This window comes from Pinus tabuliformis, chromosome 6 (genome assembly GCF_031772625.1).
Source record: "Pinus tabuliformis cultivar Carrire ecotype Pingquan chromosome 6, CPIR1, whole genome shotgun sequence".
NCBI classification, from domain to species: Eukaryota; Viridiplantae; Streptophyta; class Pinopsida; order Pinales; family Pinaceae; genus Pinus; species Pinus tabuliformis.
Window position 1 is genome coordinate 1627808978 of NC_142292.1, and position 17200 is coordinate 1627826177.

At 34.5% G+C, this 17200-nt stretch overlaps 1 protein-coding gene across 1 annotated transcript in view; it reads right to left on the reverse strand.

Moving 5' to 3' along the window:
* Nucleotides 1–5091, reverse strand: part of LOC149265143 (putative inactive receptor kinase At5g10020) — a 96970-nt gene extending 91879 nt beyond the window's left edge. Inside the window, exon 1 of the mRNA XM_089401895.1 lies at nucleotides 5016–5091. Within this exon, the coding sequence (XP_089258021.1) occupies nucleotides 5016–5091 (76 nt within the window). The remainder of the gene's footprint in view (nucleotides 1–5015) is intronic.
* Nucleotides 5092–17200: the final 12109 nt, after the last annotated feature.

Here is a 17200-nt window from a genome sequence, read left to right on the forward strand (position 1 = left end):
AAACTGACGAAGTGAAGTGTACTATATGTACTAGATAACCATTTCCTTAGTCTTTTGTCGTTTTTAGTTTTTTTAAGTTTGTTTTTGGATTTATCTTTCCCTAATGTGAGACAATGAAAAGGTGATCAAGCAAGTAAAATATGGATGATTATGGTGATCTCTAAGTGGTTTTCAAAACTTAAAAGAGAGAAAGCTTTAAAATAACTGCAATGAAATCAATTCTTCAAAAGAAATAAAGACATCAAACAATGAACTATGACATCGGCCCAGTATCTTTGTTGCTGAATGAAAATGAAAGTGAAATCTACACTAAATTCAATTAAAAGTAAGAACAACTAATCCACACTAGTTCAACTCTTCAACTCAATCTTCCTTGTGAGAAGATATCATGAAATGTTAAGAAATGTGAAATCTAAAAGAAGTTAAACTAAACTAATCACACTACTTTAACTTTCTTGACCTTTTGCCTTTCAGCTTAATTTACCCTGTGAGAAGCAGTCATGAACAAGTCAAGCAATGTGAGATCTAAAGCAAACTAAATCAAGCTATAATGAGTGATATTCTAGTTCCTAATAAAGTTATTTGATTATAGAAAGGAACCATTAACAGATGAATAGCATGATATCTAAGAGCAGAAAATAAATGTACAACTTAAGGAAATGACAGTACTGGAAATCAAACTTCAAAAAAACAAGAGTCAGCGAAAAAGACAAGATGATCTCGTATGCCAATAGTTATAAAAAGAAAATGTGAAAAATTACCCCGGGCTGCCTAAGAAAACCTGCAAAAACATTGATCAGTTGTAACCATAAAAGAGCAGCAATGAAAATGTAAATCAACAGAAATCAAAAAGCTTTGTTATGTACAACTAATATACATGATGAAATAAAATGCAACATTTAAATGAAAAATGTACAGCTAATATACATGAACAGGAAAAAAGTAATGCAAGAGTTAAAAGACAACTGTACAAGGCTTTAGTAAGCAGGGGCCCTCTGCCACTTCAACCGATTCAACGAACAGCTACAAGCTTAAGTTTAAACCAGTCTTCTCATATATTAAACAACAACGTAAAAGTGCAGTGGGGAAATACAACAACTTCGGATTACATTACAAAAAGATTAACTTTTACAACGTTCATGGACGCATTATTTATAAGGAAAGAAAGCTAAACAGATTAACTAAATCTACGCTATTAACCACACTACCAGAGACACGTAAATCCTCTTTAGCCCGGATCTAGGTAACTGTCATCATGTTTATTAAATCTGAGAGGTATGGCTGTTGGATTCACGCTATCAGGATGTCTTCGTGGCTAAGGACTGTGCCACGTAGCTTCACGTGCTCAAAAACAGATCTACGCAGAGTCGTGCCATCGCTGAACACTTCCGTTGACTATCCTTTGCCCCTTGTTTGACCGCGGTTTTTTATGGCCGTGCTGGATGATCTGGAGGGACACAATCCATGTCCTTGACTCCTGTAACTTGCCCATGTGGCTCATTTCTTGAGAGGACACTTGTAGCATGGTGTTTGACAAAACGGCTGTGGAATCCTGTGCTGGCTGCAGAAACCTGGGTTAGCTGCGGAAACCTGTGTCGGCTGCGGAAACTGAGAAGCTTCCGCAGCTGTCTGAACAAAATTCTAAACCAAACAACAGTCATCAGCATAGTTAGAAAACCATGTCAAAAGCTTGTTTTTAAACTAAAATACAATGATTTAATCAACTTGGTGGATAAAATGAGTGGAAAAGAAGGCTGAGAGGGTGTATGGGAAGGTGCAGGTTCGAGGCTCAACAGGAGGCCATGATGCAAGTTGGAGGAGAGTAGATTATTGCTTGGGTATATTATCTTGTGTATTTTACATTTTTGATTAATGAAAGTTTATGATTCCTTTCCATCATATGTTATTTTCATTATGTGTTCATGTGTTTTTCTCTTATGACTAATCTGCCCTCTGTGGAAGGCATGTTTTCTTTGATTGTTGGTGTGTGTGTGTAAATCTAATGGATCATGATAGCTAGGACAAATTTATTGAAGTTGAATTAATATTCCTAGCATCAAACCCAACACTCTACATCAACTTGCGAGGGACTAGGTGCATCTCCTAAAACCTCTAATTAGAAATATGATACGTGAGTGTTATTTGTTTTTAGGGATCCAATATATTTTCTTTCAATTCTCTTTGGACATATACACACACCTTCTTCTGAGTAGATTCTAAGCTAATCTACTGGGTTAAAAGTATCCTACTTATATTAGGTGAAGTTCTCTTGTAACAGAAGTAGTGACTTCATTGGACTTAGTCCTTGTTTGGTCTAGTATTCCTCTTTCTTTTGGATTTTTGGTTTTTTGTCATTCCTCCCTTTTCTCTGTTATTTTATGGACTCATTTATATCTCCATTAGTCTCATTTGTTTCATATCTGAACAAGTTTTAGATCTGATTTTTATTTTTTGTTTTTTTACATCAAAAAATAACAGAGCATGGCTTTTAGATTGAATTCTATATTTTTATGTATAGAACTTGATTGAAATAACCATATATATGAATTCTTCTTAGAATTTCACCCAAAAAAATTATCGCTGAAAATGGAGGCTTAATAAGGAAGTTATTTCCGATTAAAAAATCATCTAATGCATTTTTCTCCATCATCAAGGGCTTGTAACTTCTAATAGAGCGAATCTATCTATTTTCTCAGGGTGCTAGTTCTCTTTTCTACGAAGATATTCACATTGTAGTACACTTTGTACCAAGGACAATTTTGTAAATTTGGATTTTTTGAAGGCTTCTCCTACATGACTTGTTTTGATACTTCAAATATGTTCTTTCACTACTTGTCTCAGTCCAAATCTGTTGTTTTTTTGTTTCAATTATGAGTTCTTGTGTTGGATTGGTTTTCTATTTTGTCCAAGGGTTTCTTATTAAACTTGTTTTTCTTAGATTTGGAGTCTAATTATTTAGATCCATTCTTAGCTTTATGGATCTATGTATTACTCTCAATTGCAGTTCATATTGATCTCACATCTGAATTTTTACTTTCATTGTGAATTTTATCTATTCATTGGCCAAGATTTAGGGTTTCATTAAAGTAGTTTTATGCATGGTTTTTGGGCTTTTGTCCTCAATACCTAGATCTCACTTTTTAGATATGGCTTGTTTATTTTTCTATGGTCATGATCTAGTTATAGATGTAATTTTGATTGGGGAATTTTGATTTGATTTGGTTTCTTTCTCTTTGTTGAGTTCTCATCTAATTCTTGTGCTTTATTTTGCTTACATTTGGTGGTGCTATTGTCTCTAGTTTGTTGTGGATGTGAAAATATTGACTAGAAAGGTTTTTTTTGGGTGTTTTTGATCTATTCTCTCTATTAGATTTGAAATATTTTGTTTTATCCCATTCCTTTCTAGTTTTTCCTCGAGTTAGGGTTTTTAGTTTTTCATAGCATTTTTCTCTTATACATTGTACTACAACCCTTAATTGATTTTTATCATTTATTTTATCTTCCTTAGATTTATTTTGATTTATTGTGAGTTATCTTGTTTGCAAAATCCCAAGCTTTGAGATTTTTAGTATCTTGTTTTCTTGCTTGGTGGCATTTTCACTCTCTTTGTGAGGATTTTTTTGGGTTGTTTTCTTGGGTTTGATCTGCTATAAACTTAGAGAATTTCATACAAGTGTTTGAAGTTGATATATTCAATTTGAAAAGGAAAAGACTCTTTAATCCTTGTAGTCAGTTTTCATTGAATTGAAAAGATAAACTCTGCATTACCATATAGCTACATTAGAGTGTTTCTAACAAGAGTTTATTCACACCATCTAATTTTCACGCCATTACCCTCTTGAGTAAACAACAACCTCTTAAAATTAAAGCTATCATAAAATTTATTCAACTTTTATTTTATTTTCATTGGTATGACACCAAAATTAGTCTAGGCTAGGGTCTTCGAATAGGAGTGTGAGGTTAACTACTCTAAGACCAAAAAAAAACTTAGCATTTTGCAGTAGGGAGGGTAAATCCACTTTTAGTGATACGTTCTAGGAAGCCCTTCTAACACAAGGGTCAATCACAAGGTCACATTTGAAGCTAGTGGAGTGAGATGTCCCACTTCATTAGCCTTGGTGGTGAAGATTATGGGATTTGCATGTATTACAAATGGTGTTATTATCATTCTCGTTGTAGCACTTGTGAACCAATTGGGAGGAGTGCACCTCGATTTGAGGGATCTCTTAAGGGGTTTTAGAGTTTGTTTTCCTACCCTTGTATGTGAATCTAACTAAAAAATGTACCCCCAAGATGTGTTATTGTTGGTGGTGACCTTAGTGGATTTTCTCTAGGGTATTTCACTCAGGGTGAAGGGGAGGGCTTTTTCTTCTTTGTACTCAAGGTAGATTTTAGGAAGAATCACTCGATCCTCCTATAGGGTACCCCATGACTAGTAAGGGTACTTGGACTAGGTTTAAAAGGGTCGTTAGATAGGTACATGTTATAAGCGTCCCAACAACATACTCACTAATGAACTATGACCTAATCAAGAAAGTTCTAACAATGGGAAGATCCCTTCTCTATCTTTTAGTTTGTGTGTCCTTAACTTTAGGATTTCTATTACAAAGCTTTATTTTGTTTGAGTCTTAGTTTGGACATAGGAGTTTCTTAATCTGATAATAAAGATATATCACCATGGTTGAACAAAGTAGCTGACGTTCTTATATATTGTTAGGACTTTCTCCTGAAGAGAAAGTCCACCATTGCATAGCCATAGGTTAATTTTGGTAAGGAAAAGATTCAAGCACACTCAAGTTTAGGGGGATAACCTTAGTCCTAGGGAGGAAGATTATTTTATTGTTGAGGTAATCGTTGAAGGTCCTTTGCAACACTTTTAGCCACCTTTAACTAAGCCTCTTGGCCTAGTTTAGTGCATTTGAATCATGACAGTAATGAACCCTTTTACATCTGCATTCCTTACATGCCTATTGAAAGTACTTATTATTTTATGGAGACGTTAGGTCCCATTTTACCTTCTATATCAACAGCCTCTACTGCCATGATATCCTTACCACCACTTAGTGTGGAAGGATTTATGCCTCCTTCCATACCTATCACATATTTTTGGGGAATTCCAATAGTTATGTATATGAACTCATCACATTTTCCACATGTGCATGTGTCTATGCCTTCCTCTATCTTCATTTTCAGAGTGAGGGAAAACCCTTATCAACCCACGAGAGTTGGCATATTTACTCCTAGCTCATATCAACCTAGATTCCTACTTTTACCATGGGAATTTTTAATTCTAGGAACATGATGGGGGGCTCATCCATTTCTTCTAGCCATCTTGGGGGAAACCTATGGAAACACTTCTCAACCCTTTTCGAGTACTATGTTTGGAGGGACGCCCTACTCTAGAAATTCATGTTTCTCTTTGGGGGGGGCTAGTATACCTAGGGACATTGTCCCCCTTAGAACCACTATGCCTACAATCTCCTATGCTTATGGCAGTTCTTTTACACATGGAGGCCCTTTCTCTAATGCTCGGTATTATCCTATAGCTAGCCAAGACTATAAGAGTCCTTTATTCTTCGAGGGTAGTTACCCTTGGGGGTGTAATCCTTAAACCTCATATGTTGGCCCAAGATATTAGTATACTAAGATGAACTCTAACCTTGGTCCAAATCCTTCTGCATTTAACTATTATATGCAGGACCTTATAGTCCGTTAGGGTGTTATGGCCCTTATGAGTCACTTTGTTAACTACAAATTAATTTTCTCACACCTCTCGATTTACCTAATTTGGATAAGTTGACCAATGGCCCCATTCATCATGATCTCAGGTGGCCACCTATACTAGCCAAGTTTCCATATGATATTCCTATGTTTGAAAGGAAAACTCAGGAAAAGCCTTTTAGAGATATATATCACCACCTTTCATTTATGGAATTATTTAGTGGATGATTCTATGAAGTTGAAAATTTCCTAGAAAACACTAAGGGAGGATGCTACCAAATGGTATATTGAACTCTGTCAGGCATCCTATAGTGAATTTTCTTCCTTAGTTCATACTTTCCTAAATCATTTTAAATTCCCACTAGGTAGGATCTTGGTGTTAAGTTTCTAAATTGTTCTAAAATAACAATCAAGTATCAACATTAACATCAACCCAAGGATTCATATTGTTACCTAAAGATAATCGACAAAATATATACAAGAGACTACTAGAGGCTAACACTAGTCCTAAAATCATCTATCTTCCAATCTAATGACAAAACAAAGCACCTGAAATAAAGAATGCATTTATGTACTCTACCAAATCAATATGTACTTGAAAGAACTACGATTAACCACACAACAAACTAACATTCTAATTAAATAAACTCACATTAATATTTCATGAAATAAGTCGATGCCTATGAAAATAAGAATCTTACTTTTGAAAATAGTAATTAAAAATAACAATCATAACTAAGGAAACAATAGGCAGTAGTTAAGGAAACAACTTAAATAATTATTGTTTTCACAATAAACAATAAGCATGATTAAATACTTCTAAAAGATCTAATTCAAAGAAACTATAAAGAACAATACCAATCAATCTACTAATTGCAAATAACTAACAATTTTACTAGACAAATAATATAAATTAGAAGACAGTGGCTCATCTAGGGAGTGGGCCTGAATCACTAGGAGGCAAACCATCTACGAGAAATTTATATCAATAAAGAGATTGGTAAAATAGAATCAATCAAAATAAGATATTCACATTAACTTGTCTGAATAATTACAACCCAAGCTCAACCACTATTCTATCTTCAAAATTACAACACTTCTTCATTAGCTATGTAGGGGAAAACTCTTCTCATTTTATAATACATAAAAGGTAATTACAACAAAAAAATATAGAATAAGGAACTATATAAGAATCGAATATTCTCAGATTGTTCTTCCTTAATTGAAATCAACTCAATACCTTATGTTGAATAAATTGAAAATGTTGTCTTCAACCAACTCCTTAATTTAAAATCAATATCGCATGAACTTTCCACTATGATCTTGAAATTACATTAGCTTCCATTGAACTTTGTCATGCTCCCATAACCCTTGTTTATGATAAAACCTTCAACAAACACATTAGTGATTCATTTATAAATAAAATAGATTTATTTAAAATGATATTATGAGAACAATCTTATTTCTTTTAAAACTTGAACTAGGCTAGGTGATGAAACATAATTATGAAGAAAAAGGAAAGAAATAAATATGAAATATCAATAATTTAATGAAAATGTATGACAATTACAAGTCTCAACATTGCCCCCATGCTAACCTGTTGGGTTTCCTCATGCAAAAACCTTGTATCAGGAAAATAAGTGATTAACGTGCAACACAATTAGAGAGTATGCTTCATATGTATCCTCTCCCCTTTGTTTGAATCCATAAGTGTCTCTAATTTCTTGGAAATCTTCATGCAAACCCCTCTTTGATAAATCCTAATTAGCCCGATAATAAGATTATGGGCACCAAATCATGGGGAACCGATACCTGCACAACATCCAATTAATTCCTTCTTCCATCATAATTGAGACATAGATATGCACCCTGGAGAGGGTTTGTTGGAAATTATGCAGCCCAAATGGCTCTTTGTTCTTAACCTCTTTTGATGATCTCATCCATTTTAACTTGGCTTGCATCACTGCTTATTTTTGTATATCTTTTAGATAGTCAAGGCCTAAAGTCAACACCCCCACATGAATGTTTATAAGTTTTTTAATGAAATTGGCCTTCTGTGTAAATCTATTATGCCTAAGGTATGTGAAAAAATCATTTTCTAGTTCTCCCCTTATTTATAAATCACCATTTCACTCATTTCATTCATAATAATTACAAGCTTTTTTCCACTCTATTTGGTTTAGGGAAAATGATATAAATTACTGAAACTAAACATCCCTAATAAAAGGCACAATATTTTCATTTCTCTGTTATGGAAGTAGAAAGTTGTGCATATAAATTTCACAAAAAGAAAAACTATGTACGTTCATCCTATTCATGAAAATTATTTATGAAATCCAAAATACCATTGAACTCATAAGAATGACCATAGCATACAACCTTAACCTTAAGCATTATATACTCCTTTGTTAAGAACAGAGCATAGCTACAATATGGGGCCTTGCAAGCCATGATATTTGGGATCATTGAATAAATATGTTCCTTCTCCTTCATCAATTTATGAATATTCTCCTTTAAATTTTGGATTTCCTTTCTAGCATCAGCCAAATCCCCTATTGTTTCTATCTTTGTATGTGTTAATGCCCAAAATTGCTTAAATCATTTCTGGTGTTCCTCCATAGAGACTTTCTCTTGATTGTATTTATTTATGATTTCTTTTAATAACTTTATTTTAGCCTCTATCATTAGTGGATATATAGGGGCACAACATTTTTTTGTACCCATGTTTCGATTAAAACTTATTTTTTAGTTCGAGTTTTAGTAGTTTAAAATTAAAAAATGTTTCTTTTATTGTGAGTCTAGGATTGCTTGCATGTTTCCTTCTGAGGTTGTTTATTTATTTCCAATTTATTCTTCAATTTCTACACCTTTTTTCAATACGACATTCTCCTTTCTTAGAGAAATAATTCCTGCAAAAGGTATACTCATCTTCCTACTTTTCTTAGCTATAATATTTTTATCATCTCGAGACAAAATAGTTGGAAGAGAAACTTGAAGTTCAGGACAATTAACAATGACTTCTTGAGCATGAGTATCCAAGGAATCATCACCAAAATATCAAGAGGTAAATTACAAGTCTCTGTAGCTATTGAATCAACAATAAGTTATAATAGGACAACAACATAAATGTCATATTGTGATTCTTGTGTTGTAATAATCATAACATCACCATAAAGTTTTTGTGTTATCTCACCTGGAGAGGAAGATTTTAAAATTGTAGCCACATAATCAATAGAAAATTCCTACACTGTAGTGGTTATAGAACTAGAAAATGGTTCTGTCATGGTAGGGTTTGGAAAGTTAGTAGAAAAGGCTTGAACTTCAATAGCTGGAACATCAATTGAAAACTTTTGAAATAGTTCAGTAGAGTATTCTTAGGTTATATCATTCACCCCATCTCCCATATCCATAGATTCAATTAGGTTTTCCACTGCTTCCATTGTGTGGTACCTCCACATTGTTCTTCTTGATCTAGGTCCACTTTCTCAAGCAATAGTAGGTCCTCAGTATTATAAGTCCCTTAATCCAAAAAAAATCTAGTGGTTTTTTAGACTCTTCAAGGTTTTGTGCTTTCCTTTCCTCAAGGGTTTCCCGATTTAAATCTACCTCATCTATAAGAGTAATTGATTCTTCTGGAGGAAAAATAGAATATGGAATTTGAATTTTATGCAACCTACTTAGCCTAGCTAACCTTCTCCTCTTTTTGGGTAAGGAAGCCAATAAACATGCAATTCATTTTTCTAGTCCAAATAGGCTTTTTAGAAGTTGAACTTTTAGGTTGTGAAGGTTCCTATAGAGTATTTTCAAACAATGATACATCATTTTGAGATGTCTCCACGTTTCCTTTATAATGTTTCACTTCGATGCCAACCTCTAAATGTTCGTTATCCACTATGGTTTCAAAATTTCCACTGTCAGCTAGGGGTGCCTCAGGGTTTTCATCAACTTCGGAGCTTTACTCGAACATTTTCTAGTAGAGCTTCTTGTCCATGCATGGTTTCTTCTACAATATTTTCCCACGTCTGTTGAACTTATTTTAAACTTCTTATTAATAATAGTTTTATTATCCCGTGGTGACTCACTACTGAGGTAGGGTCATTCATTTTTTTCATTCTATATGCATTCTCATGTAAGTCAAATTTCAAGAAGAAGGGGATATTCAGCGATACCTTTTGCCTTAAGTATGCCATCAAATTGAGGTGGTGTTCGCAGACCATGTCATATCTCCCATTTCATGTAATGTATCTCTCGATAACTCCTTCCAATTACTTCCACATTTCTAGGAAAGAATTGGGATTATAACCCTTTCCTTTATTGAATAATTCTTCACTATCATTCAAAAATAAGAAGGCTAAATTCTATAAGGAACTATGCATTTCATATTGTTAGCACCCATTTTTGTCCCCAAATTTTCTGCTTTTCACCCCTATTTTCACCATCTTTTGTCTGAAAAGTACTCCTTCCACCTACCCTACCACCTACATTACTACCTAAACCTTTCTCATATATGACCAAAGGTAAATGCATCTAACTAGCATTGTTTTTCTATTTATGATTAAGTTTAAGTGGATTTTGAGTCATATTCTTAATATGCTAACTATCTATTTACAGGTTTAGTTGTGAAGATTAGTGGCAGGATTGGTAGGTCAACACAAGGATGGAAAGGATGCCTTGTCATCAAAATCATTCTCATTTTCATACTCAAACAATTGGTCCTTGATCTGTACTCAAGACGGTAGTGGCCAGGTGGACTTCTTCTACATTCCTTTTTGACTTCTTGAAGATTGATGTACACAACTTAAGAATATTTCATTACGTTGAGCTCGATGCTTTCAAAGTTGAAGATCTTCCAGATCAAAATTGAAGCAGACTACTCTAATGTTAGTAGTCAATTATGTCAAAGGGAAACATTTCATCCAAGCAAGGCAAAGTCTATTTAAAGCAAATCAAATATGCTCGGATTAATTCTAGTTAGTGAAAATTTCCATAGTTAGATTCACTGTTAGTTTTACATTTAATCAGTTTCCTATAAAGGTCGATGTAATAGAATACAGTGCTAGCATGCTAGCAAGATACAATGATCTATGTAATTTGTTTTCAAGACTCTATTCTGAAGTTTTATGCATATGGCTATTTCCAAGTTGTGAACCAGAATGTTTGCCAGCGTGGTTGATTGTGAGTCATGTTTTTAATGCTTTAAATCTCTCTTTCATTACAATAAGTTAGCTTACTCCAGGTGTGGGAGGGCCCACCACCTTTGGAAATAAGCTTGATTAATCGATAGGATAAGTAGGTGTGTGATTTTATAGTGTAAGCTTTCATTGAGTTAACAGTTGCAAACATTCCTTGTGTGATTTTGTAATATGCATGGTTCGATTTCCCAACCTTTAGCTATCATTGCATTATAAATCGAACGATCGAAGAATCATTTTCATGAATTTTCAAATTGACCAATTCATTATATAGTCTGCACTCATATTTTAATACAGAGTCATACTCTGTTTCTTGTATTAGAGCTGAGTGTATTCATATTTGTAATTGGAGCATTCACGATCTAGTAACATAACAATTTCTAAGTTTTGATGTATGGCATGGGTTTGAATATGAATACTTTGTGTGCATTTGAGTGAACGATTTATGGTTTGAAATGTTTTGATTGTAGTTGTAAACAAATTCGTGCTTAGTAGTGCTAGGTGTTGTGTTCTTCATTTTTGCAATTTGAATTATTTGATTTATTTCAAGCATTATGATTGTTTAATTCAAGAATTATGATTTAATTCAAGAATGTGATTTAATTCAAAGCATTTCATCCAGAGCATCGATTTGAGTCATTGAGATATCATAGGATAATTTAGATTTATTTTCACATGATATAATAAGTTTGATTTCCATTCCAAGTACAGTAGCATAGAGATTGATTTGATAGCAGTGTGGAAGAAATTCAATTTTGTTTATAAACTCATATAATTTTGTTGAGATTTCGTTTTCCTTTAAGGACCAATATATCAGTTTAGGTTGATTTCAAAATCAGTCTTTATAACAGTGTGGTTTGAATGCATTTTATTTCTAAGAAAGAATAACCTAGTTTGACAGTTCAAGATTTGATTCTGGTTTTCTTTTTCCAGTTGTAGCATTACATTTTGATTTTGCAGAGATTAGGTTTTGATGATTGCTTGCCTCGCCTTTAGAATAATTAGAGTTTGAACTTCCTGCTTTGAAAAGGTTTTATTTCAATAATTGTGCTTAGATTGAATTTCATTAAGCCTTTTGTTTCAGTGGGTTTGTCTTTCGATTGCATAATTGTAGAATAAGAAACAAAAATGTATTAAGTTAAATTGATTTCCTTTAGATTGCTTATGTTAAAGTAAAGAATTCTTTTGTGAGAGTGAGATGGGTACTAGTTTACTTAATTGACATAAGAGTTTTTTTATCATTCTATAATTAACGATCATTATCGAGGAAAATTACATACTCAGAACTTAACCTTGAGCCAAAAATGCAATACAACTCGTGTTTACTAGTCCTGGTTGACAGTTAAATATTAGGAGGTTTATTCGCTAATTAAATTACTCAACATTTTGGTGTTGTTTCCCGGGAGTTGTATTTTCGTTCAGGTAAGATTATTATTAGAGTTTCAAGGGTATTGCAGTATATTCATAGGGCAGAGAGAGTATGGTAAGACGTGAGTGAAGAGCCACGCATCCACTATAGTGGGGTTGCTCCAAAGTCTGATTGTTTTTTCTTATCTTTGAAATTTTATTTTGTTTCCTTATGTGTAGAAGTAGAAATAGGCCTAGAGACAATAAAGGAAAATTTATTTCTAGTTCAAACTTTCCTACAAATTCTACTCCAACAACCACACCAATCACTAATCCTATTAATCGGTATGCAGGAATAAACCAAGAAGAATGAGGTGTTGACAACAAAGTGGCTTTAGAGAGGGAGATTCTGAATCAAGACGAGGAAACAATTAAACACATTATTTTTGGAAGTATGGAAGGAATTGTATTGGAAGAACCAGTAGAGCTACAAGACCACATAGATCTAGAATCAACTAACATCAAGGACCACCCTTCAGTACCTCTTGTTGACCAACTAATTATTAATGGGACTCTTCGAGAACCAGTAATAGACATGGCCAACCAAGGAGGATAGAATAGAAACAATGAGGAATGTCAGGGGGAAGGAGAATGCCAATGTTGTAACATATTTGGATGAAACAATGAGGAATGTCAGGGGGAAGGAGAAATTCCCCATCACAACCTATTCGGAGGGAACCATGATGGATCGAGGGGAGGACCAGAAGAAGAAGAAGAAGAAGAAGAAGAAGAAGAAGAAACCACTTTTGGGTTTCCTATTCTTGATGTAACCCAGAATATCACTATGAAAAACATACTAATGACATCTCTTCTACTCTTCTACGGTAAGTCCTTGGAGGACCCATATGCCTTCTTGTTTGAATTTGACATTTTATGTAGGAGTTATAATTATTATGAGGATGCACATAAGCTTAAGCTATTCCAATCCACCCTTAAAGGTGAAGCCCTTAGATGGTTTATGAGCCTAGGTGAACACACCATCTACGCGTCGGATGATATGAAGTCCATATTTCTCAAGAAATAATCAGACTTCTACAAAGGTAGGGATGTGAATGATATTTTTAGGATGCAACACTTGGAAGACAAGAACTTAGAAGAATATCTTGAACATTTATTTTATCATTTCCATAAATACAGAGGAGCATATCTAGATGAATAGACTGTCAAAACTATGTTTTTAAGGTGGCTAAGGGATGAATGTATTGAAACATTAAATCTTATATGTGGTGGGGATGTTTGTGAAAAGCCTTTTGCTGAAGTGGCTAAACTATGTCGCACTTACTAATGAAGTCAGGCTAAAGTAGGAAAGAAGCTCTGTGACAATTCCCGAGATTATGTGCCAAGAAATCAAAAATTTGTACTCAACATTGTTACTAGAGTGGAATTAGCAAACTTATTGGAAAACTTCAAAATGGATATCCTAAATGCTATTGGTGACCAACTTGACACAATAAAACTAAAAAAGAAACAAGAATATGAGAGGGTTGCCATGGCAATATTTTGTCCTAAATGTAGAAATAAGCATCCTAAGAGGGAGTGTCCCATTAATGTTATTGAGGTTTGTGGGATTTGTGCTTTAGAAAATGCAACCAAGAAGTGTCCATCTCTTCCCAATTTACAGGCTATCTATAAGGGAAATGCTGAAACAAATGATTTTTCACAAACAAACAAGAAACCCTCTTGGAGAAGCGCAAATCAAAACATGTCTCAAGATCCTAGTTTTCAAGCCTATGGTTAGAATCAACCTTGGAGTTTCCAACCATCTTACCCTCCCTGGTTTAATCCTCAATCACAAAACACTCCTTGGAATTAGTATTGGAGGGGAAATCCTTATGGAAACACCTTTCAGCCCCAAAACCAATCCTATCCTCCATACTCAAACATGCCTAGTACATCCTACAATCTGAAAATTCAACCTTATCAGCAGGGGTACAACCCAAATCACTATCAACAACCCTCGCTACCTCCTCCTCCTTCACACCAGCTTTTACCTACACCATCTAACCCATCATCCTCGTAGGCACCACCATCATTTAACCCGTCTCATACTACTTTGTTGCTTGCACAACCCATATCTAATCCCAACCATAATAAACAACCTCAGCCTGTACAAAATGTGGAAGTACAACATTTTCCTACCTATATGATCACTATTGTCCCAATGAATGAGATTCAACTATGATCTAGGAAAACAATCAATAAGGAAAAATCAACTGTCATTATTTAGGAAGAGGCCTCTCAAGAACAAACTGAAAATCACCATCAACAATAAAAACAAAAAACAAAAAGAAGAACCAAATGAACCTCCTTACCCAGAAAGACTACTTGTTAAGAAGGAAGAGATCCCAATCGAATATGATTTAGAATCATAATTAAGGAATGTTTGCATTAAAATTCCACTATTACAAGCCATTAGGGACATTCCTATATATACTAAAATCATTAAATATCTCTATATTAAGTAACCGGGTAGAAAAGGACATAAGAACCAAAATTTGAAAGTCATAAGTGAAATGTCTAGGATGATCTCATATTTACCATTAAAATATAGTGACCAAGGAAATCCCATAATGACCATTGAAATCAATGGAGTACTTCTACAAAGCACCATTGTAGACTTAGGAGCAATGATTAACACTATGACCTTTGAAACCATGACATCTTTGCAATTACAAGGGATCAAACCTACACCTATTATTTTAGAGTTTGTAGGTAAATCTATTATTAAACCCATGAGAACTCTAGAAGACATAGTAGTTACCATTTCTTCTTGGATGTATCCCATCGATTTCATTGTTATTTCTCCTAAAAAATCAGGTGACACCATGTAGTCCTAGGACGCCCTTAGTTAGCTACTGCAGGATGCCGTGATAGGGTGCCGAAATGGAGAAATGGTCATTTCCAATGGTTCATATAATCAAACCTTGTCAATTTTCCTCCCTACTCAAATTTATGCTGAAGTACCCTTATGGTTACAGAGTCCTTATAGAGATGAGGATTGTATGTTTCCTTTATTATCATTAGAACAATCTACAAGACTCCAGGAACAATCAGAAGATCATATTTTGTAGCAATGTTTATCTGATAGCTCTTGTATTGATTACCATATTTCTTTTAATGGTTATCAACATGCTTTTAGTAATGAGTTTTAGGAAGTCTATCATCCAGCTACAGTTTCCTCATTCACAGCAATAGAGGACAATAATGAGCTCACTACGGAACCAGTTGAAATCAATGATTTTTTTTTTTGTATATTGGTAATGAACTAAATCAAGAACAAAAGGAAAAATTGTTGAGCATGGTTCAAGAACAATCTCGAGCTTTCACCCAGGACTATTTGGACATGAGAGGCATACACCCAGATACATGCATCGACCACATCTACACCAATGAGGAGATGAGACCAATCCAGCATCCATAGAGACGCATGAACCCAAACTTGAAAGAAATTGTAAAAGTTATTGGCTGCGGACTTTATCTATCCTATTTTAGATAGCAGATGGGTGTCACCTTTGGTGGTGGTTCCGAAGAAGAATGGTAAGTGGTGCATATGTGTTGCTTATAGGGAGTTAAACAAGGCTACCTCACGAGATTATTTTTTTCTACCATTGATTGATCACGTACTTGACACACTCTCTGGTAAGAAATATTTCTTTTTGTAGACAGGTACAGTGGGTATAACCAGATTCAAATAGTTGAGGAAGACCAAGAGAATATCACTTTGACTTGTCCTTGGGGTACCTATTCCTATCAAGTTCTTCCTTTTGGCCTCTACAATGCCCCAAATACCTTTTAGCGAGATGGACGACTTCATAGTTTATGGAGATGATTTTTCCCAAGCTCTGATAAATCTAGAAAAAGTGTTGATCCGATGTCAAGAAGCCCACCTAGCCCTTAGTAGTAGTAAATGTAAAATGATGCAAACTAAGGGGATAGTCTAGGGCCATCATGTTTCATTTGAAGGAATCAAGGTTGATCCAACCAAGATTGAGGTAATCTTACATATTTCAATTCCTAGTACATAAAAAGAGGTAAGAAGCTTTTTGGGGCATGCGGGTTACTATCATCGATTTATTGAAAACTTTACAAGGATTGCAACACCTTTATTTAAATTATTAACCAAGGACATTGATTTTGTTCTGAATGATGATTGTCAACATGCTTTTCAGGTATTAAAGTATAGGTTGTCCGTTGCTCCAGTATTGAGGGGACCAAATTGGTCCTTACCATTCCACATTTGCACCGATGCTTCAGATACTGCAGTTGGAGCAATCTGAGGACAAAGGGATGACCATTCTCCTTATGATATTTAATTTGTTATCAAGAATCTTTCCCCTGCTAAACTAAACTATACAATTACTAAAAAGGAATTGTTAGTAGTTGTTCATGCCATTAGAAAATTTAGACATAACATAATCGATTATGAGACTTTTGTCCATACTACTCATTCTTCCATTAGATTTCTGATGAAAAAACGTATCACTAATCATAGGATTACTAGATGACTTTTGTTGTTGCAAGAATTTAACATAACTATGATTGATAGGCCTAGGCAAGATGATTTGGTAGCTAACTTCCTGTCTCGAATGAATGTTGTGCAGGGGAATGTATCAAAACCTATACCAGATGATTTCCTAGATGAAGAATTGTTTTCTATATATACCATTACTCACTGATTTGCAGTTCTTGCCAACTACCTCGTGTCAGGAAAGTTTCCTCAAGATATGTCTACCAGGGAAAAACATAACATTATACAGCGTATTGCCAACTACTCCTGGATTGATGGAGACTTGTTCTACACTGGACCCAATTTGATCATGAGGATATGTGTGTGAAAAAATGAGATGTTTGATGTGTTGAAGGCCTGCCACAATGAGCCT